The sequence below is a fragment of the Dermacentor variabilis genome, chromosome 1, assembly GCF_050947875.1.
Source record: "Dermacentor variabilis isolate Ectoservices chromosome 1, ASM5094787v1, whole genome shotgun sequence".
NCBI classification, from domain to species: domain Eukaryota; kingdom Metazoa; phylum Arthropoda; class Arachnida; order Ixodida; family Ixodidae; genus Dermacentor; species Dermacentor variabilis.
The window spans coordinates 126,241,641-126,264,755 of NC_134568.1; the positions used below are offsets into that span (position 1 = coordinate 126,241,641).

Here is a 23,115-nt window from a genome sequence, read left to right on the forward strand (position 1 = left end):
TTTCAACCTGAATGTTTCAAATAGCATGTCTTGTTTCTTTCTTTCCTTCTTTTTTGGTCGTTCGGTTCTATTAGCGTATTATTATTACCAATATAATAATAAAACGAAATAGACATTGCTTGAGATGTAGTTTGCCAATTTTTATCACTTTATGTAGCCGTAGATGACCTTGTTTTGAACGAGTTCTACGGAAAATATGAAATGCTCGTTTTCTGCATTTACGGCTGTTTTAACGTCAGAATGTAGCTGAAACACGTTCTCAAGAGAACTAACAAAGTTATGGCTGAGAAAAAAGGAAAGTACAGCATGATACATCAAAGTACATCAGAACAACGTTTCATGTTCTCTTTTTTTTTGTCGTGTTGAAAACGTTGTTCTTTGTGTGGATTAAGCTAACTGCATGTTACTGGCAACGTCCTCAATAATTTTGTGGTGTTATTATTGATTAATATTTAAAATTCCGCCCTAATATGCGAGCTGGAGTTTAAAATGCTTCATATGGCTTGCACGTGCTATCGAAATGTCGAAACTTTTTCGCTTCCGACATACATGCCAACCTTTTCAACGCCTTTGTTCACTCTCACATTAACTACTCCATAGCAATCTGGGGTCGTACGTACAAAGCTAATTTGTCTCATGTGTTTACAATTGAAAATAGAGCTCTTCGCATTATGACACTCCACAACACACAAAATTATGCTCGAATATTTATTGCTATCCTGAACATCGTCAACGTTTACGATTTGATATCCATACAATCTCACCTCCCTTATGCATCAAATAGTTAATGAAAAACTCGCCTTGACAACGGTCTCTCTACTCCGCACTTCGTACTGGTGACAACGCATGCGGTGTCGTTTTTTATTACCCAGGGTAACTATTAATTTAGGTCGCATACGTTGCAGTTTACAGGCACGTCAAGTTTGAAACAGGCTTGATACTAACCAAATTCTGTTAATAACATTGCATACATTCCTTAATAAGTTTGAACAAACAGTTATTGACAATGCGTTACACTTCACATACATTCCCACATCCTCCCTTTTTCTTTTCTTCGGAAAATGTTTCTGACGATGTAAAAAAAAAATTGTTAGAAAATGTATTACTTATGTGTATTTTTTTCTTTTGCTGCAGGATTTCTTGGCTTACTTATTTCAGTTGTTTTTGTTATAGCTTATTACGCATTATATATATTGCTCTGATAGTGTTTTGATATATTTTTTAAACTTTTGACAGTGTTTTGTGTTTTTATTACCTTGTTGATTTGTTTTGTTCCTTGTTATTTCTTCCTAGCAATAATCTTTGGTTAGCCGGCCCTTTCTGGGGCCAGAGCTCCCATGTTTCCCATCCAATAAAGAGGAAGAGCAAGCCCTCAAAACATTTTAAAAACCACACGACCTGCGGCTGGCGTATCGCCAGCGGTCAGTGTTGTCTCTATAGGCGGTGTTTCAAAGCTTTTCTTGAAAATTCTGGCATCCCTACGCACTTACAAGCAGTAAGGAGAGCCTTCATTGCTCTTTGGATCTTTTCAGCGCTGAAATGCAATACAAGATCCACTGGAAGCCCTTTATTAAAAAGCAGAACATTCGGCGTGGATATCACAGCCACCATGTAGCTTGCTCCCAGCACAGACAACGGAAATAAATAAATCACGTTTGAATACGCTGTGTACTTCTTTATTAGCAACAGCATATACATATCCTTCTTTGCGTATATGAACTCGTTTAAAAATGAACTACAACAATGCCTGCTACAGTCTTGCGATTAGCGACACGATCACATGAAAAAAAGGACAGAGCGCCTATGGTACAACAATAAATAAGGTGCAAACGTGAGCTTGCGACGCAAGCACGATGGCAGTAGTAGCGAACAAGGAACTACTGTACAACAAGGCACACAACACGACTATTCACACAGCACGACACACACAAATAAAAAGAAAGAAAAAGGCTTCGGAGTAAAAGCAACACCTTGGCGACGGCTTGAGGAAAAAGCATAACATTATACTTTTTTTCCAGCTCATTGAATCATTCACAAAACAGGCCATCTAAAGAACTAATAAAGTTAATTTCTTAAGAGTACTTGCTCCTCGTCGCTCAAAAATGCGTTAATTACTCATGAATGCCGTATATGTATTTAGGTATTGCGTACAATCAGCGGTTAGTAAGCTTTGGTTTTCTGCATATCCTGTAATATCAACAGTATAAAAATATTTTTTTAAAGCAGACATAACAGTAGCAACGGACTTTCCTCTTATATTTTTAAATTACGCGCCTCTTCGGCTTGCTAAAAAAAACTTGAACGTAAACGTTTCTGTTCAGAAATTATGTTGCAAGCTTCAAGAAGTAAGTCATCTGATTTTGGCGCGAAGACACGTGAGGTGCGGAAACATTATGGGGTGAAAGCTGTAGCGCGCTCATCAAATTATTTTTCATGCTTTTGCGTAGGTTTATGGTAAATGCGAGAACCTGGATCTTTATACACAAAAAAGACCTCTTACGCTATAATTGTTCATAGGAACAAATGCGAGCCAATCCTGACGCTGGACATATTATTACAGAATATAGCCGACCAATCGCAAAAATCGCTTACAAACGAAAAGCTTTGTGATTTCGACACCTGGGACCGAATTCACGACGCTTTTCCGTTCGTAAGTGATCGCCGCCACTGGCCGGCGGTGTCCAGTATCAGGTTTGGCTGGAATTTGCTCTTACAAACAATTAGAGCTCAAGATATTTTTGTGATTTCAGAAAAAAAAATTAAAGTTGTTTCGTTAAAACTGTTTGCAAGTGCAGATGCGTGATGTTGGGCATATTATTGGCGAAGGCGACCAACCATAGGCACACATCACTTGCGAGCAGAAAAGCTTCGTAAATTTGGCTCCTGATGTTAAAGCTTAAACCAGCCTTAAATAAATAGTAAAACCACAAATAATGAAAACTTTTGTACCTACTACGCCATAATTGATCGCAAATACAGCTACACGGTGGCTAGACGGAATATTAAAAACAAACAAACAAAAACACAAGAAAGTACGTACCTATATGCACAAAGCTGCTTCACAGCCAAGGCACCATATTGGCTCTGAAAGACGTAGCATTGTCAAAGAGCTTTCGCGAAACAGGGAAGAGTGAAAGATTAATTGCAGTTTTTTATGTTTGTTGACGATTGTTATACGTAATAACGGCACAAACAGCACGTAGGTGTTCTAAACATCAACCTAAGAGGCAAGTATTACCTTGCTTATTGCCCAAGTAGCGCCATATGAAAAGCCTTGATTGAAACGATGCTTTACAATCAAGTTAAGCACAAGGGAAAGCGTAAGTACGCTGAGTCCATAGTGAGAAGGTCATTTGAACTGTTCGCGGGTTCGTAGGCACAAACATTGGCAGCCTTGTCAGTTAGTCAAGTAGTCTTCTCCATATAATAATCTTGAATATACAGAAGGATGCCTACAGTGCAAAAAACAAATGTTCAGTATGTCGAGAGGTCTAGCTACAAGTTAACGGCGCCAATTTTATAATTCAGATCTTTTTCTTGCTCGTTGGTGCGCACACGGCTTTAGAAATCGCAGCAAGCAAACGCACGCATACAAAAAAAGGAGGGAAGGCGTCGTTACACTGCGAACCTCTTGTTAAACTTGGACTAATAGATTTGCAGGAGCCTTCTCATATGAAAAGCCGGCGACTTAGCTGAAAAATAGACGTCCTTCTGGGAACTGCGTGGTTGACTGTTACTTTACATCATCAATGCGTTCAGTTTTTCATCACCGAACCCCGTTTGACCATTGTACCGCCATTGGTCTTCTTAGGCCATTAAGTTTCGAAGCTTTACGGGACGTTATTTTGCATTTCGCTCGCACAATTAATGTAAGCTCGACATAAAAAAAGCAATTACGGGGTGCCAGGTGATATAAACCGTGCGGCTATGTTGCTGCGGGTGTCGAGTCCGGCCTTGAAGCAGTGGACGGTATACGGCGGGTGCATCCCATGGTGTCCGCCGCACGAGGGCGTACACCTTGACTACGGTTACAGCGTCGATCAGCCACTTTCGCGTGAGCGAAAAAAAAAGGGGGGGGGGGCATCAAAAGGGCAAGCATGACGTCGAAACGGATGAACGAGATTGCTCCGCGCGGCGACTATCTGGTGATGTAGTCGATGATGGGGTGATAGGAGAAGTTGATCTTCTTCGCCACGTCCCTGGTCGTGGACGGCTCGGTGGTGGTGACCACTTGGAAGCGCTTGCCGTACGGCCTCTGGCGCACCGGCTCCACGAGCAGCACGTCGCCCCGCGGCGCCGCGCTCTGCCCGTGGGGCAGCCGCACGTCCGCCGAACCCTGCGACGCCTGGCCGACGTGCGGGTGCCGCTCCCGCGCCGGTTCGTGGTACCTGCGTGACAGCGGCTCTATCTGCCTGAGCACCACGAACGTCGTGCCCCCGCTGCTCCTTCGGTGTTGAGGTCGGTGTTAGAGGAAGAGCAGAGCGTGCCAGGAGGGAAGAGAAGACAGGAGACCAGTCAGTCAGGTCAGTGAGGAGTTATGGGGAACTGGCGGAGGCTAAATCAGGAACGCAAACATTGTGCCCAGGCATATTACGGGTTAGGATTTTTTTTTTTTTTTGCGGGACTCTTTCCTTTAGGGTCATTTACGTGGTTGCATGCAGTGGACTGAAGGGGACCTGAACGGTGCTTAAATTTAAAAAAAAATAAAAAAAGCAAAGGTGAGGAGGATTTCTCAAGCGAGCAAATGCTCGTGCTCCCATTATGGGGTCAGTTTTTCGAGACGAACCCGTGTTACGGCAGCTTGTTAGTTATACTGACGGTGTGAGACAAGACGAGTTTATTCGATCCTCAGATAATAATAATTAAAAAAGGAAAGGTGCATTGCGTAGAAATTAAGCTTAAGCTTGATTGATGCTGCCCAACGCTAGCCAATGCATATATCTTGATGCCACATTTAATTGAATATACTGGCTAAGCATCTCCGAGGGTTTATACTGTGCCCACCACTTCGAGCTTCCGCTGTCATACTCACCCTCCCCCCCCCCTATCTTTCATTTCCCTCACCGTTTCTCTTTATAATCTCAAAATCTTTTTCAAGCAACAGTATACACTACGGTTAGGGAGTGGGACCCAACTTTTAGCAACTGTTCTCTTTCTTTACAAAGAACCTTTCTCGTCCCAGTTACGTTGTGAACTTGTGTTGCGAAGTGTTTGCACTTGTCCGAAGGTCACAGTTGAAAGTACTTTTTAAAATATTTCTGCTGTTTATTGGCGAAGTCCCAAACAGATGAAAGTGAAACGATTAGTTTTTGTTTGAGGCTTTTTTGTTACTTCTTGTTACAGTTAGTTAGAGTAAGGTAGAGTGGTTGAAATGTGCAAAGGTGTAGGGAAAAAAAAGTCACATGGAAATATCAGAAGTTGTGTTTGATAGTGCATCTTGTGCAGTAGATAAAAAGATTAAATTGAAAAGAGTTTAGAATGAGTTTGACAGCTTTGCGGAACACATCTATAAAATGGCAGTAAACTAGAAAACATGTCGTTAATATAAAGTTAACTGATGAATTTCACTAGCAATGGGAGTGTGGTTGACGTCGCATGTCATGTTTTCGCTGACTGAAGTCTGAGCCGACCTCGTATTATTTTACCATCAGCGTCCAAACCCATTATCTCCCATATTAAACATAAAACAAGTTCTAATTGTTAATTTGTTACAGAAACAAGTCCGCTCACGCGCTAAGAAAGTGTTGCCATATATGTCAGGCGCTAAAAATAAGTCCTAGCAATGCAGGTGCTCAAGTGTTAAGTACGACATAAATACTGAAGCAGCAAAGATTAACTCGAACTCAGCAATCGTCACCGTTGGTTGATTTGATCAAACCCATCGCGTACAGTCCTACTAAAGGTAACGATTGATGAAATACATAATTTATAATTTGATATAGACATCCTTGGCTCGTTTTTGAGAGTATACGTACAGCTACAGTCAAACCCAACGACAACTAACCCGGATAAAGCGAATGATTCTCTGTCGCACACGCGACACTTACTGACCGATACTGATAACGAACTGGACATTGGTCATATCGAGCTTGCGGTTTTCACTGCCACGGCCATAACGCAACTTGCATTTTACCATGCCTGTTTCATGGCAGTTCAGGGAAGTTCTTTTTCGCGTGACCTTTAGTTCCAAAGGCATCGAGGGCGCAATTCTTAATGACGCTAAAGAACAGCCAAGGCACGAGGCAAACTTACTGCAACTCAAAGTAACCGACAAGAATCGCTGCCTACTACGAGTAATTTTGTTTTGAATAATGGATTTCTCCTTGATTGTCTTTTCTTCCTTGGAGATAACAAAACTGCATATAACGAAAGCATCATAAGGTTTTAAAAATTTATTAAATTATGGGGTTTTAAGTGCCAAAACCATGATCTGATTATGAGGCACGCCGTAGTGGGGGACTCCGGATAAATTTTGAACACCTGGGTTTCTTTAATGTGCGCCTAAATCTAACTACACGGGTGTTTTTTTGCATTTCGCCCCCATCGGAAAGCGGCCGCCGTGGTCGGCATTTGATCCCGCGATCTCGTGCTTAGCAGCGCAACACCATAGCCATTAAGCAACCACGGCGGGTCATAAACCTTTGTTCAAGTTATTTATAGGCGAGCTTTGGTATATCAAATTTCTTGAAATATTAAACTAATTTTAACGTATAGGCATGTGTTTTATAACCGACTCCTAGTGCATCATGTTTAGCCTTCTCTTTTAAAGGTCTTCAACCAAGACGTCAGCGTTTAACAAAGCGAGATTGTACCGGCTGCTGCTGAAATTTAAATAGAAATTGACGGAATGGAATCACTGGCTTGACGATGTGTATACCTCACTGGTATTTATATATCTGCCTTGTACTTTGTCATAACTCCCGTTTCGCATCGTATAGTTCCAGGCTCATAATGTAAAATTCTTATAGCTCATGTCCTTCGTTCTTTTTTGGTATTCCTGAATACGTTAAAAAAAAACTTTTGCTGATCGCACTATTCCGACTCTTCAATAAAATTGCTCGAATAAATGGATATGTACTTGCGTTGACTTAGTGCGGCACACAAATTGAACCAAGGACAGGGGAACAACAACACGAACAAGCGCTAGTCCGTGTTTATCGTCCCCTGTCGTTCATTCAATTTGTACGCTCATGCACTAAGGCAATGGAGCACCGACTAGACCAAACCTATGCGTCGATGTACTTGCAGTGAAAATTGCAGCGTTAATTGATTAATAAAGTTCCTCTAATCTACTTTCAATTATTCGTAAAGGGTAATAAATGAGTGCTGCACCAACCAAAGTTTTTTAAGAGAAAGACAAGTTTCTTTCGGCCGCCACCATGTCACCCTTGTTGACAAATACAAAGCAACTCAAGCGATTCGTTTAAACAGGTCTGAACACGTGACACAGGCAGCGAACGCAAACAGACTATCCTGACCTGCGCGGTCTAGTCGATCGACAGTGATTCACTATTATAGAAGATCCCCTGCGACACACAAAGACATTGATTCGCTGACTTCGACTGGAAGGAGCATAACCAAATAGTTTATTTTTTTTTGTACAGGATATGCCGCTCGATATCTCCTGACTGCTGCTGTAGCCTTGAAATGGAGAATGTTTGCCACATTCTCCTTGAGTGATCGAAATACACCGAGGAAAGAACGTTAACGAGAAAACTGGGAAGTTTGCACAAGCGCCCCTTTCCAATGCAAAAATTGCTTCTACCGGGGTCAGTAAGTCACCTGCAGCAAAATGCGAACATATTCATAAAATACCTTTCAGTGGACACAGAGGAGGTCATCCTTTGGGATAAGCGCTGTCGTACAGTTGTGTGTGGAGTGACGCGCGTATACTCTGCTGTGGACGGAACTTGACTGGAGGTGCGTGTTTGAACCTATCATGCATTTAGTGCGGGGAGGACTCCAGTATACCAATTGAACTGAACTCTGGGGCGTTTTGCGTGCCAAAACCAGGATTTGATTATGAGGTAAGCCATAGTGGGGGGACTCCGGATTAATTTTAACCACCAGGGGATCTTTAACGTTCCCCCAATGCACGGGACAGGGTTGCTTTTCCATTTCGCCCTCATCTAACGGCTGCCGCCGCGGCCGGAATTTGACGCCGCGACCTCGTGCTATACGAATCGATGATGACGGCGAAGAGTATATATTATTCGGTTAGCGGAATGAACAGAGGTCAATGTGAATTCTCCGTTGCGGCGTTATCTATTAGTCTCATAGTCAGTTCTCGCCCATTTTTTCTAGTATTATCATTTATTCCTTTATTTCTTTGTGTATAACATAATGAAATGGCGTAGCCCGGGTACACCTGACCTCAATCTCTCCACAGGAACCCATCTATGATAGAACAAATTAGAAGAGACTCAGCGGACTAAAACATGTTGGTTCAGTATATATAGAGATTGCGTTTCAATAATGCAAATGTGATCTTGTTTACGTAAGCCGGATGTGGGGATTTACGGCGCCGTTTCCTACACTTCCTATCAAACCATGTCAACGCTCTTTCATCGTGTAGCCTTCCGACAGCCGTATTGTCTCTCGATAAAATCGCAGGAACCCTCGCCGTGATTCGCCAGACGAATGGCGCCATGAATTCGTAGCATGTGCCACCAGATGGGATCAATTTGCTACAATACGGCTTTCGTGTTTCCGGAGCACAAGTTGATTTCGTTAAATAAACCAGAGGTGCATGTCTACAGCCGCATTTGCTACAGTGCAACCTACCACAGTACAGTGAACATGTGTCCGCGTTCGTGATACCGCGTCATTTTTGGGGGGCCCCGCGTCTCTCGTGCGGCAATTTCTTTCTTTCTTGTTAGCCAGTCCGTTTGCCTCATGTCACGGTCAGTTACGTGCTACGTTTACTTCACCTTTGAAAAGCCGCAAAAAGTCTGGTCAGATGTTACTATATGCAGCCTCGTCCGAAAGATGCCGTGTGACAGCACCTTCTGAGTAACAGTTATAGAGGGCCTGCACGTTGACGTCTTATAGGTTGGCCGATGATTGCGTTGTACACCGGATTTTGGAAAAAAAAATGTGGCAATAAACGTCTGTGCAGCCTCTCTTGAAATGAAGAGGTTTTTGGACAAGGCCCGGAACGTCCTGCGTCAAAGCTTGCTGGCCATTTGTAGCTGCCTAGGAGGTATTGCGTAACAGTGGCAGTAGCACTAGCACCTCCTTGCGTTCCGACTGTGACGTCGTATAGGTTGACCGATGATTCCGTTGTACATCGGACTTCGGGGCGGGGGGGGGGGGGGCGCTGCAAAATTCCACCAAAATTCTGACAATTGTCTACTAATGCATACGCCTTCTTTGGCTCGGCTGTTACTTCGCTATTGCTTACTTGCTTTTCCCAGCTTACGTATTTCTACACATCGCTTTTCCGGTCGAACTAAATGAAATCTCTGTACTGAACGGTGTAGAGATTAGTTGCGAGGAAGGTGGATGGCCCCTTCAAAGTGATCGTATCACCTGAGCCGGAATGCCATCACAATCGGTTTCACCACAGCTGTTCTTTTTCTTTCTTTAAGTTTACGTTCTCTTTTTTCCTTTTCTGTTACGACCTTGCCGCGGCGACGTCACCAGTTTTTTTTTTACGCTACCAATAATTTATTATTTTTACTAAACTATTGCCGCAAGTACCAATCAAGTATTCTTCTTTGTATACTCAGCAGCTCCACAGCAGTTTTCTCTGCACACTCGTCCGTTGTGCGGGAAAGTAAGCTTTCTAGGCTGCCTGTCGAGGACGGTTTTCTTGGTGATCAATTTTATTTCTTTTCTTTGAATGGTTCCTTATCGCCTATAAAGCTATCAATCATCTAGATTTGTACTATTATAACGATTAAATGTCTTAAGTTCACAAATTACGTATTTTTGTGCAGATACAAGAAATAACACTTTTTGCGTCACAGACAGATTTTGCTGGGGCACTCGCTAAAGAACTCTTACGCATTAAAATATGGTAATAAGCGTCAGTCGAGCCTCTATTGAACTAAAGAGGTTCTTGGAAAATTCCCGTGATGTCACGCATCAAAGCCTACTGGCTTTGTACAGCTGCCTAGGAGGTATTCAGTAGGTGGAGCGCTTGGTAACTTGCTTGATTAGTCATAACATGGTATTGATGAAATCCAATACTGCAGCGAGAACTAAATGCCCGACTACACGACGTGACCACGACCTTCGGTGTCGGCGCCCTCACCTCGTAAACAGTGCGTCCTCCTCAGATGCCTTAAAGGGCTTCTGATAGTAGCGGGGCCTGGCGCCGGGCGGGAGGCCCTCCTCGGCCTCGTAGTCACTGGGTGGCTGTGGAGGAGGCGGGGGCCTCCGCATGCGGTTGGGCTGCACGTACTTGAAGGGCTCGTTCGCAACGGGGCCCTGCGCCCACCGAGGTGGCACGGCGCCGGCATTCAGCAGCTGCGGTCTCTCCCCTCGCGTCTTGTGGGTGCTGCCGTAGTGGTGGACCCCGTAGCTGGGGACCCGGGTCGGCTCGGTCCTCGTGTACGGCCTCTGGTACTCGTCCGCCTCGTTCACCAGCTCTCGGACGTTCTCTCCCTGCGGCAACTGCTCGGCAAGCTGCGGGTACTGCCTGAGCTGTTGCACGAGCCGCTCCTGCAGAACGCGTGCGTGAGGCAGCATGTAGTACATACAGGCTTCATTTGGTTTCTTTTTAAACACAGATCCAGTTGTACGAGTTCAAAATTGCGATGGGGCCTTCCATGTTCCTTTCCAAAAGCGCTACAAAAAGACGTTCCTTACTCGTTCTAAAATGAGTAATGAACGACTACAATTTCATTAATTTGATTCACTATCACGTAGCCCTGATTTCTGGATCTGCACCAAATTGACCATTAATGTCGTCGCTGTTGCTATCCCTAATTTTCTTGTTTTTTCTCGTTTGTTTCACTTTTGCACGCAATATAAACAAATTCTCCAAGAGGACGCTGACCATTGTTCGCCTTCGCCATCTTTTAGCGATTATGAAAGAAAAAGCCCATTTTAGAAGCGCGTATCGCTTAACGTTGTAGTCCTTCTTGGATGTTCGCTTCACGGGGGTACTTCATTTTGCTGTAAACTTTCGAGATGTATATCACAAGGGTGCTTAATCGCCTCAATCCTGCTTTCATGCATGGTCAGCTCCCCCCCCCCCCCCCACCTTCCCCGCCTCTAACACACACAAGCGCATGCGCGCACGCGCGCAGACGCGCGCGCACACAAATAAAGAAAAGGAAAACGTTACGCGTTGCAAGCTTTATATCCTGTTATCCGATATGATCACATAGTGTAATTCGCCGATACAACAACTGAGAACGCATTGTGATGCTGCATATTTTTTGTTGTTGTTTTTACTTGCTACTTTTGACTCTATGTTATCAATTTCTGTATTTGATCTGCTTGGATCTGTAACATGATCTGCAGTATGAAATAACTAAAGATATAAAGTCATGCTGGTCTCTTATATCGACTCCAAAATGATCGCATGAAATTATTGGATGTGGAGCTTAAAGTGCCTATTTCTAATAGAAATACTTGTATGCAGAGCGCGCACAGAAAGTGAACTTAAGGGCTTCAACAGCCTCGTTACCGCACAAGGTAGGTGAACGATAAGGAGTGTTCTGGGACGCTCATTACTTTTCCCATTTGAAGTCGAGGCACTTAGAATTTCGTGCGTGCCCCTCTAGCTACCGATCGTAACCCATAAAACGAGTGCTTGAATTTAACTCCCGTTTTCAGAATACGAAATGAAGAGCTGCGAAGTTAATTTTATTGTTCTCACTTAGAGTACAATAATCGCTCTTTATAGCCGTCGGCGGAGGCTTGTGCTTTCGCTCTACAGAGGTGTACAAGGACTAGATTTCTGGCTTTTTTTTTCAATGCTTGCTAGTCATTATACTATATGTACAGCTATGGAGTGAAGTTACCTTTTGGATGTGACGGTAATAACCACGTATCGTAAGCGAGTTTTCATGACTACTCGGTATTGTGTTAGTGATTGCGCTTGCTTGCTTGCTCACACGCCCGAACTGTCTCAGCGTCGTCGTATGACTAGCAGTACTAACGTACACGAAGGTGCTCCTCGTAATGACACATAAGCTTTCCATCGCAATTTCCATCAACGACAGATATGTGTTTCAGGCAATTAGCTGCTAATGGAAGCCTGGAGGAGTGTGCTGAACTGGGCTGGTCAGTGCACGTTGAAGGGAATCCAACAGCGCAAACATACAGCACGTGAAGTAAGCGCTGTCTGTCAGTCGTATACACCTTACGTTCCGTATTTTGCGCTTATTGACTCCTTTCATATGATAAATGCCTGATCACTGTCCTCGGGCAGTGAAAAGAAATGGGAAATTATGTAGGCTACTTAAAGCGCTCAAGCGGCTCCTGGGATGTCGAGGTCAGACATTTACGGGGCTCTAATTGAAAACCTGACTGTGCGTCAAATGGTGCTGAATGATACATTCAGCAGAAGCGCTTAGTACTACGATTAAAGACACGACAAGATTTTTGCGGAGGAATAAATGCGACACGTGCTGTTATAGAGTGGTGGGAAAAGAAGTAAGCAAGCATATGTGTGGTTTATTTAGCTGCTGACCAGTATTTGGATTCATGGCGCTCTATATTATAAATCGATACCAACTGTAATCAATAAAAGTTCAAGAATGAGGTGGCAATTGTGCCCCTCGGAAATAACATTTATAAATGCGGCAGCGAATCACTTCATCTATAGTCTCCCTCTGCTTGCTTATCCTTGGCATCTATGGCCCCGACTTCGTCTTGCTCAGGCGCTTCCTTGTCATGAAACTCCTCGCCGTGCTTAGGTATCAGTTTAATCGTCAGGTGGGAGGGACAATTAATTACTCGTGCCTGGGAAACGATCAGCCAGGCCATTTCGAACTTTCATGTCCGGTCTTGTTGGCAGTGGCGCGCACCCACACACAGGGGAGAGGTGTTGGACGAGTAATAATAATAATAATAATATTTGGGGTTTTACGTGCCAAAACCACTTTCTGATTATGAGGCACGCCGTAGTGGAGGACTCCGGAAATTTTGACCACCTGGGGTTCTTTAACGTGCACCTAAATCTAAGCACACGGGTGTTTTCGCATTTCGCCCCCATCGAAATGCGGCCGCCGTGGCCGGGATTCGATCCCGCGACCTCGTGCTCAGCAGCCCAGGTGTTGGACGAGTAAGTACTAGTTTGGAGACACGGTGGAAGGGAGAAAGAATCTCCTTCTAAACGTCTACTTTGTGCTCTGAGCTCTTTAACCACCCCACAACCGGAGGCAGACAGACAGACAACGAACTTTATTTAATCCTGAGGAGCTACTGTCAGGACCTCCTAACGGGAGGCCTTTGATTTTATTTTTATTGAAATGACAGGTGAAAAAAATTAGATTTAGCCCCCTCAGAATGGTGACGGTATTTCTTTTCAAACAGCAGTAAGAAAAATAAACACTAATCTAAGATTAATAGAAACACGTTCGGAAATCGAAGCCAGAAGACAGCTACGAAGAGTAAACGCAGTCCCGCTATATAGTCCGAGACACGCTGGATATGTAGGCTTTTCGTGCGTATGGTGAGTGACCGCAGCGGGTTCATTGTTGCCGAACAACTGGGGCGTCTGCGTTTTATGCTGGTAGCACCTGTAAGGAAATTATTTCGAAGTTCGTAGGGAGTAAGGGAAGGCGCATCGCGCTCTTCTGTATGGAGCTTTTGGTGCATTATTTATTGATACAGACTATAGCCAGACTTAAGATGCTAAATAAGTGAGTTAATGACCGAATTTCAGGTAGCGCGATGGCTCGGCGAGGAGCCTACTTACATTGCCTTCAACGCCTCTAAGTTTTAACAATTCATAGTACATGATTTGGGAAGTTACCGCAAGGAACACACGAGACGAAGAAAAGGACAACACGAAGCGGTAGTGACAACTGATGATTTAATGAAACGAACTCCGAGTTTAAAGGGATAACGCGAAGCGGTAGTGACAACTGATGATTTAATGAAACGAACTCCGAGTTTATATAGATCAGACACACGTGTGCACTCGGAAAGCAATGAAAAAAAGAACCAATAGCAACAGACCGACCTTCAACAGGGGTGCGATACAAATGCTAAGATAAACGCTGAAGGCTACTGAGGCACCGAAAACGTGTATATCACATGAAAAGAAGCAAAAGTTCTTTCAGAGAAACAGCAACTGACGGCGAGCTAACGCAATCACCATCCTTAATGCGTCGCATGGCCCCCGCCTCGATCTACAATCTTTTTTCATCTGACCATTTTTTTCTGCCGATAATCTCAGTCCTCGGTAACAAAGGAGAGTAGCCCAAGCAGCTACGGCAGTGAATAGCCAAGTTCGACCCTCCAGCAGGCTCCAGAGAACGTTCATGCTCACGCAAGCGAATGTTAATGCGCCTACCGGTTTGTCAAATGTAGCATCTGCCGCATTTCAGTGGAATCTTATGAGTTACACGTGCCATGCAAGGCACATGCGAATTTGTATGCTTCATTTCACAGGAGGCCGAGCCTGTGGTTCCCTCTGCCACTATGCTGCACAACTTGATTGTGCAACTTTACCGATATTAGGAGCGCTGGCAAACGAGTGTCAATTAAGGAAAAAAACTGTCCGTCATTCGCACAGGTCAATGCGCCGCCTAGAGTAGAGGAGTGTAAGCATTCGAGTACATTTTTCTACTGGCTCTGATTGGAGTTCACCTTTTAAAGAGCCTCAGCCATAATCGAGTGCCAAATGTTCTTACGTGCCTGCGATCCATTGATACTATTAGTTCCACGAAACCACGGCACTGTAACAGTAAAATTCTTCAATGAAAAACGGTAAGCTTAGAGCTGAGAGGGCTCTGTTGTTTGCTTTTGCGTCATACTTTTTCAGCTGAACAACTCTTTTTTTTTTTCCTTGCAGGCATCTGTTTTGACAGTTTGCTTGCTGCTGCAAAGGGCGATGCATGAAACATAATCTGGAGCAGCACTAGTTGAACACTCGTAGCAGGAGCCCTCTGGAAGCTGTAGCTCTTTGGAAACTAGTAGCAGGAACGTGCTTAAGCGATACTGTAATCTCTTTAAAAAAAGTTTACGTGTGACACGTTGCTTACGTCAGCAGCATAAAAGAACTTTAAGCTTCCCCGAGAAAGTGATAGAGAGAAAATAAGGTAAGTATTACCTATAACCATCATTTCAAGACGGTATTAAATGCCATGAAGGAGCAATGGGAAAACAAGGAATCGATGACAGGCACAAAAAGGGATCCAGGAACGTTTGTTTCCGCTTGCCATCAATCGAGACCGTTGCATTAACAGCCGCTGGCCTGCATGGGAACTTAGACACGGCCTGTGCGCGATTTCACTTTACATAATGTCCCACATGCCAACTTCGTCGCTTTTTTTTTTATTCGAGATAAAGTACTGATCCCGCATCCCAAACCCCCTCCTCGCTAACATGGCCTTTGGACTATGTTCAACTCGCTTGTTTGTTTTCGTGGGAGCAAGTTACAAGGCGTTAATGCGTTTTTTTTTATATTGTGGTTCTGGCCAAAGGAAAACTGAACTACGCAAAATTACATATGTATTCAGTACATTCTAGCTACACGTGCCGAGTGAATGTACTTATGTCTTAGTTTCCCAAAATTTATTTAGGCTGCTTAATTTTAGTTTTTGCTCCCCTCTGCTTAATGACTTGCGTTTTCAATGTGCTCACTCATCAAAACCCCATTCCATGCGCCCTATCTCTCTAGCTTGCTGGTGCAGCGCCTCATTGATTGACTGATTGATGAGATTTAACGTCCCAAAGCAAAACAGGGGCTATGGGAGGCGCCGTAGTGTAGGGCCCCTGTATAATTTTGGCCACCTGGATATATTTACCATGCATCCGAAGCTCTGAACACAAGCGTTTTTTATGTCCCACTCCCCTTGGAATGCGGCTGCCTTGACCGGGAGTTGAACCCACGTCCTCGCACTCAGCAGCAGAAGACTAAAGCCAACTGAGCCACCGCAACAAGTAGCGGCTTCCGATAGGTTACAACATGATAACTCCGGGTAAAATCATAGGTTCTGTGATCATCACCTTCGTTTCCGGATCGAGGTCTTTCCCATTGCCCAAGATTATCCAGAGCGTGTTGTTCCCTTTCCCGCCGCCATTGCTGGGCTCCTTGGCAGCGGCCAGGCTAGTTGCACTGGTGTACGTGGTGCGGTCATACTCGAACGGCGGCTGTTGCCGTATCGGTGCGACCGGCTCATCGTGGCGTTGGTAGGGGCTGAAGCCCTTCACGTGGCAGGAGCAGCCTGACGGGACGCGGAAGATGTCGATGTGCAGCCCTTTGCCTTTCTCGAAGGTGAGCAGCCGCTGGTAGCTGTACACTTGGCTGCACGAGCTCTGGTATTTCTCGAGGACGTACGAGCATGGCTGATTCGGTCTCCTGTGGCGCAAAACATCCGCAAGAAACGTGGTTTAAACACGAGGCAAAACATAGATGGTCGGAAAGCTCAGAAATTTATGCCATCGAGTTCTACAGGCTAATTGAAGACAGAGCACTTCTTTTGACGTCTGCATGATTGCAAGATAAAGAGTTCATAACTTCAATACCCAGAGAGAAAGAGCAAGAGAGACAATTTGCAGGTTATTAAACATGCCACTGCATAGAGTGAGCACCGGGCTTGCCTGACCGAAGAGTACAAAACAATGCATTCAGGTGAGCCGCTGTCACCGGGAAATCAGTGATGCGCGGGATTATGAGAACGAGGTCTGGCTAAACCGTAGTCAGTACTACTGCTAGGAGAGGCGCGTCACCAACGTTCGCTAAACGATTGCGCCTCTAGTTAAGTGGAGTAGAGCAGACATTTTCCCAAAATAGTCCTCCGTTTACGCCATCCGTGTTAGTACATGGAAGAAGCGCAAACGCTCCTGTGGAAATGATGACGAAGCTCACAATGGTCAAACCAAAAAATAAATAAATAAATAAATAAATAAATAAATAAATAAATAAATAAATAAATAAATAAATTAAATTCGCGCATCTGTTCTGGTGCAAAAGGATGCAGCTGCTAAGTTTACAGAAATGACTAAATGGTTGTCAAAATTCAAAATCAAGAAGACGGTTGACAGAGGGATGAGTTTATTTTGCTTTCGTGCTGATTAGTTTTCCGTCGCGCTTCTCCGCGGTTCACTGGGGTATAAAGATGATAAATAGGGATAAGTTGCCTCAAAAAGGCTGGGCAACGTTTCGACAGGAGGACATATATCTTCGTCAAAGACGAAAGTAAGTCCTATTACGAAGATAGGTCCGCCTATCGAAACGTTGGTCAGCCTTTCTGAGGCACCTTATCCCTGTTTATAACCTTTATACTACACTAGTTACGAGAGAGCTCGAAATGGTGAAGCACTCAGTTGAAATATGAAGAGAGAGAGAGAGATAAGAAAGGCAGGGATGAACTATGAAGTGAGTGCACAGGAAACTACCCTTGTAATACCGAAAGCACTGTATTGCGATGCATTCTAACGCCTTCAAATGTGTTTACGGCGTGGATAAGCTTATTTTGCTTTCGTGCTGATTAGTTTTCCGTCGCGCTTCTCCGCGGTCCGCGGATGAAGAAGCGCAAACTGAGACTTATATCTAGGCGGACGCGCTCTGGTCGGTCAAGTTCTCTTAAAATTCGGCAGATACACTTGAAGGCTGCTTAGGTGCGGGAATGCGAAAACATTATAGTCGCTTTGATTAAATGTTTTTTTTTTCTGCGCGTTCCTTGTCCACGCTAGCTCTCGCTTGCGTTTTAACTGCGCCTCGGTTGAGGCCGAATGAAAACGTGCCAAGCGTCTCTACGCGCTTGCTTGCCCGCCAGGAGCTCACAGCCCGAAGGAGAGCTCAGGGGCATTCAAATGGGCATTACCGCTTTTTATTTTATGCACTTTCATTTTATACACTCATGACACGGCGCAATCTCCTGCCGTGTCATTGGGCCGTGCCGGTTGCCCCGTCACGTGCCCAATGACAAATGCACCAGGCCACACGTTTAGTTAGCCAGATGGCTGAGACGTGACGTGCGCAATGGTGCACGCACTAGGCACACATTTAGTCGCCAAGAACCCTGGAGTCACCGTGGCTTCGGGGAGGCGTGCGCGTCGGGCAACCAGGACGCCCGAGCTTGATTGCCACCCGAACCGAAATTTTCCTAATCTTAATTTCAAATACATTAATTTGCTTTGTTTACAGGGACCTCCCTGAGAAATATCACGTCAAATCGAGTATTTCTTTAATATGTGCTTTTACTCTTTACCGTCGGCCATTCTTGGTACCATCATTCGGTCACGCCCACTACTACAACGCCGAATTTTCGCGTAATGGCGCATATAATGATTTCGCACTAAAATGCGAAACCCGTATTTCCTCTAATTTGTGGCTGAGCCCTTCAAGCGGAATGGGGGTGGGACTCTAACTTCTTGGTAGTGTTGTGCTATAGGTGTAATCTGCATGCAGCGTTGCTGTGTGGAAAACTGGTGAGTTTTCCCCATCTTCACCACATGTCGAGACTAGCACAAGATCAAGCAAATAAATGCTCGGCAGTCTTTGCCCGCAAATCCACGTGTGGCATAAATTAACGTTTTCTAAAGCGAAGCTGTCTTTGTCTCTTCCTTCGACTTTTCCGCTGCTGCTGTCGCTGCTGTCGCTGTTTTGCATGCCGCGTCAGGAGGTGGTTCAAAGCGTGTGCATAATTGGCAGTACCGCGGCAGAGTGCAACGGGCCAAGGGAGACGACGCTTACAGCAGCATAGCCAGGGCAGGAAATTATGAAAATAAGAGGCAAGGCGACACGAGAAACTCGTTTGTACCTTTCCATCGCGTCGCTACAATGCCCTCTGGAGCTCCCTGGGCGTCGCCACAATAGCCTCTCGACTGCTGGTATTATCCGTGACCACCCGCGAACTCATTGCAGAAGATGCAGCGCTTACCTTTGTACTAACATGCAACATTCCAGAGGGGAGTTAGATAGAATGGCAGAGCGCAGGCAGTGAGAGGAGAGAGAGAATGGGTAAAACCGACGCAGTCACAGAACGAGTGAATAGACAGTTTTAGTTTAGCGTACGCTATAAGATAGCGGGCCGTAACTGCGCATGCGCAGAACGATAAACGACACACAGCGTATAGCGTACGCACGCTATTTCTCATATTTAGCCTTAGCGTCTTTGCGTGGTTTGCATAGTTTACGCGAAACATGGCGGGGGTGTCGGCTGCCCGCTTAAACTAAAACTGTAACAAACGTGCGCTGTTTAGCATACGCTACACTATAGCGTATAGCGTACGCTATAGTTGTACACGCTATAAAATTGTCTAATGATAGCCTTGCCACTCTTCGATCGTAGCTCGAAAACGGGGGGGAGGGGGGGGCGAGAGAGAGAAAAAGGCGACGCAAGAAGGCAAGGAAACGGTACTACTAGACACGGCAGCAGTTCCAGACAACTTGGATAAATATAAATTAAAGGCGCGCTACAGTACGTTTCTACAATTTTCGAAAAATAATAACCCTGCCAATTTGTCACGGGGACCAGTGACGTACGGCTTGCGGACGCAAAGCCGAATTAAGGCACCGCCGCGTATAGACGACACTACGTAAGCGGCCGCCCATCAAATCAACGCTTCTGTACCTGTCGCGGATGCTTTGCGACTATGTGTCGCGAGTTCGATACCGACCGCGGCAGCCGCATTTCGACTGGGGCGAAATGAAACAACGCTCGTGTACGTAGATTTCGGTTCACGCTAGGGAATCGCAAGTGAGGAAAATTAAAACGGAGTCCCCATCTTCCGCGTGCCTCATAATAACCAGATTGTGAGCTTGGCACGTAAAGCCTCATAATTTAGTTAAAGTGGAACACTTCTGCCACGATGCGTTACGCTGTGTAAGTTAATGACGCTGCTAGGCTTCTCGCTGGCTTTGAACAATGGCGTACAACAACGCCTCGAACAAATATGTCTCTGTGTACTACGAAGACAAACACAAGTGGTGCACGCAAGTAACGTTTAACATCAACTGACTACACTTGTATTACACTAAACGCTGATGAACTTAAACATTCACCGGAGAAACATCACCGCCACTTATAGTAAATCAAGGCTAATTGCGCTGGAAGCTTCGCTTACATCGACTCTCACAGTGCCTGAGATCAGCATAATTTTTGTTATTTATTATGGTCGGCGGCGTAATAGTTTCACAACAATGTTGGGCCTTGAATATCGCTATTAATCATGACTGGCTAGCACATTTTACGCATTGATTGTTGTGGAAACACATTGAACGGTTCCGCGACGAAAGGGCCGTTATCAAATTCTGGAGACTCGAGTGCCAAGGCATTTTCTTGTGACAGTATTTTTTTCAATGATATTGACCATGGGGCGCAAAACGGCTTTCAGTAGGGAAAGAGTCTCTAAGAGACTGTCATTGTAAAACTAAGTATACGGGTGTTTTCGCGTTTCGGCCCCATCGAAATGTGACCGCCGTGGCCGGGATTAGATCCCACGACCTCGTGCTTAGCAGCCCAACACCGTAGCCACTAAGCAACCACGGCAGCTATGCATAGTTTTGAATATACGCAATGGATTGGTGAAAACAGCTTATTAGTGCGACGACGCGCGTTTGCCTTCCTTGTTTTGCATCTCTTATTGCGCTTGCCCTCCCGCTTGCCGTCCTATAGACAAACCTTATCAACTTTCTAGCTTGCTTGGCTTTAAAAACGTGCGTTACTGCAGCCGCCGAAAATAAATATTATGCAGATCCCACGCACTGCGGGAATCGATGCTATGCGAATTATTCTGCAGATATAGCTGGCTATCCAACGTCGTTTGGAGTTGAGAAAGTGATGGGATGGACCAACAGGTTAGTCTAACGCAAGCAGTTGTGCGTGACGACAGAAGGAAGACGACGATGACGACGATAGGGTAACGGCGACGGCATAGCGACAGTTTTTACTTCGGCGAAGAAACGTTACAACCAGGGAAATTACGACATGGAACGATGCCGAAGGCGGTGCAATGCCGCACAGCGTCTTGGTGATGTTATCTGCTACGACGAAAGGACTGGGGAAAATACGGACCGATCCCGAAGGTGGGGCGCAGTCTAATACAGCTTCTCAAAAGCTGCCACGAGGCAAGAATGGGAGAATCTGGCACGCTCCTGCTCTTAACAGCGGCAAGTCTGTAACAAGGAGGTTTAAAAACATTGCTGGAATGTAGATAATGTCACAAAAGTGAAGCTAGACCGCCGCCATCTTACCGTAGGCGCGAGAAAACGTCAGCAAAAACCGGAGAATATACAAAGCATCTTTTACCCATTCCGTGCAGATATAAAGTGGGTAATTTTCCCTCACACATACATATTCGACATATTCCTCTCTGTGACTGGACTGAGAAGGAAGCCTAAATGTCTTGCGAAGTTTTATGGCACATCGTGATATCAGTACGCAGTCAAGGCAACATTTTAGCCAGAAACCACGAGCTCTTATTTACCAACAGTCCTAGCATTTACAAGTCACTAAAAGCGAATGTGAGTGGACTTCAGCTGTCGCGTTCCTCTTTCAGAGGTGCAGTATGGCCGAACTCTGGCTTCACCTCTTCAGACAAGGAACTGTGGGCGCTGCCACTCCACAATTTTTTTTTAAACCTCGTTGGTCGGTAATGGGAACTGCCCCGCTCGCACATAGGGTTTTATGTGTGGCACGTGCCAGTCGATGCGAAAGAGCTAGTTGACGCTGGCGCGAGAGAAACATGCTTGCGATCGGGGCCCTGGGCTACTGCGCTGAAAGTCAGAGGTTCGACGGCACCATCAGGCACTTCAATTTTCGTTTTATTGACGACCCAGCAACCAGCTTAACCGATTTCCGCTGCCAGAACATTTACTTAACTGCTTTGAATATTGAATGCGTATATTAGTGGTTGCGTATCGCTGGCCACTTGAAAAGAACTCACACGTCTTACACAACGCATAAAAGCAGAGCACAAAACGCAAGTAAGAGATGATTAAAAAGGAAAGGGAACGTTGGAATTTGTTTTGTATCATTCCACTGCTTAGGATTTCTTCCTTCCTTTCTTTTTTCGCGCTGTTAAGAGAGAAAATAATGCAGAGAAAGGCAGGGAGGTTAACCAGAGGTAGTTCCGGTTGGCTACCCTGCGCAGGGGGAAGGGTTAGAAGGGATAAAAAGAGAAACAGAGTAGAAGGGGGAGATAGAAAGAAAGGGAGACAAGCACAAACAAAGCGCGTACACTACAGAGCGGTAGGGGGCGGCATTCTTAGAGTCTGTCGTGAAGCTCCGTAGACCGCAAGAACCTTAAATCGTAGCACAAAACAAAGGCAACGTAGGCATAGACAGCCGGACAAGTTGGTGCGGCTGCGTTCTATAGCAAACTGCGCAGCTAAAGCCGGGATTAGCGCGAAACGACAGACTCGCCCTCGTCTGTCGTCTCGTCCCGTCTGGCGCACTCGTAAAGCGAGCGCGCGCTTCGCAAGAACGAAGGGCTAATGGAGGCTCTCTTACAGGCACTTCTCCAGGCGCATGGTCTGGCGGTACTCGCCAATGTTGACGATGACCTTCCAGACGCCCAGGTGGTTGCGGGCCCGGCGCGGCCGCTCGTACAGGATCTCCGACGGGCAGAGGAAGCCGCCCTCGGGCGCGTAGTCCCGAGGACGGTTGTCGCGTTCGGCGGCGCCGAAGTAGTGGCGCTGCGTGTAGCGCTCTTCCTGCTTGCGCGTCACGCCGTCCACCTGGGGGCTCCGATCGCGGACCTCCGCGTACATGGTGTCGAAGCGCGCTCGCTGCCGGCTGATCGCGTCCAGGATGGCCGCCCTGCGAGGTACGTATACATTCATCACGAAGGCCACAATCTCACAGACAGGAAGGCGTTACATGGGTGGGCGCTGTGCTTTTAACGCACTGTCGATGCGAAGTAGCACTGTTCCCAGAACCCAGCCTCGGTGCTGATCCTAGTTGTGGTTCGGAGCTACTGCGCCTCCCAAATTCCTGGGCGTACGCAGTCGCACGCGTATCATCTTTCGCGACATGA

General features: G+C 45.6%; 1 protein-coding gene across 1 annotated transcript; it reads right to left on the reverse strand.

Annotated features, from left to right (window-relative positions):
- Nucleotides 1–1,690: 1,690 nt before the first annotated feature.
- On the reverse strand, nt 1,691–22,890 carry LOC142571971 (uncharacterized). The gene is made up of 4 exons (XM_075680736.1): nt 22,590–22,890; nt 16,138–16,489; nt 10,259–10,668; nt 1,691–4,445 (listed from the first exon to the last, which is right to left on the reverse strand). The coding sequence occupies exons 1-4, from the start codon at nt 22,847–22,849 to the stop codon at nt 4,139–4,141; spliced, it is 1,329 nt and encodes a 442-aa protein (XP_075536851.1). The 5' UTR covers nt 22,850–22,890; the 3' UTR covers nt 1,691–4,138.
- Nucleotides 22,891–23,115: the final 225 nt, after the last annotated feature.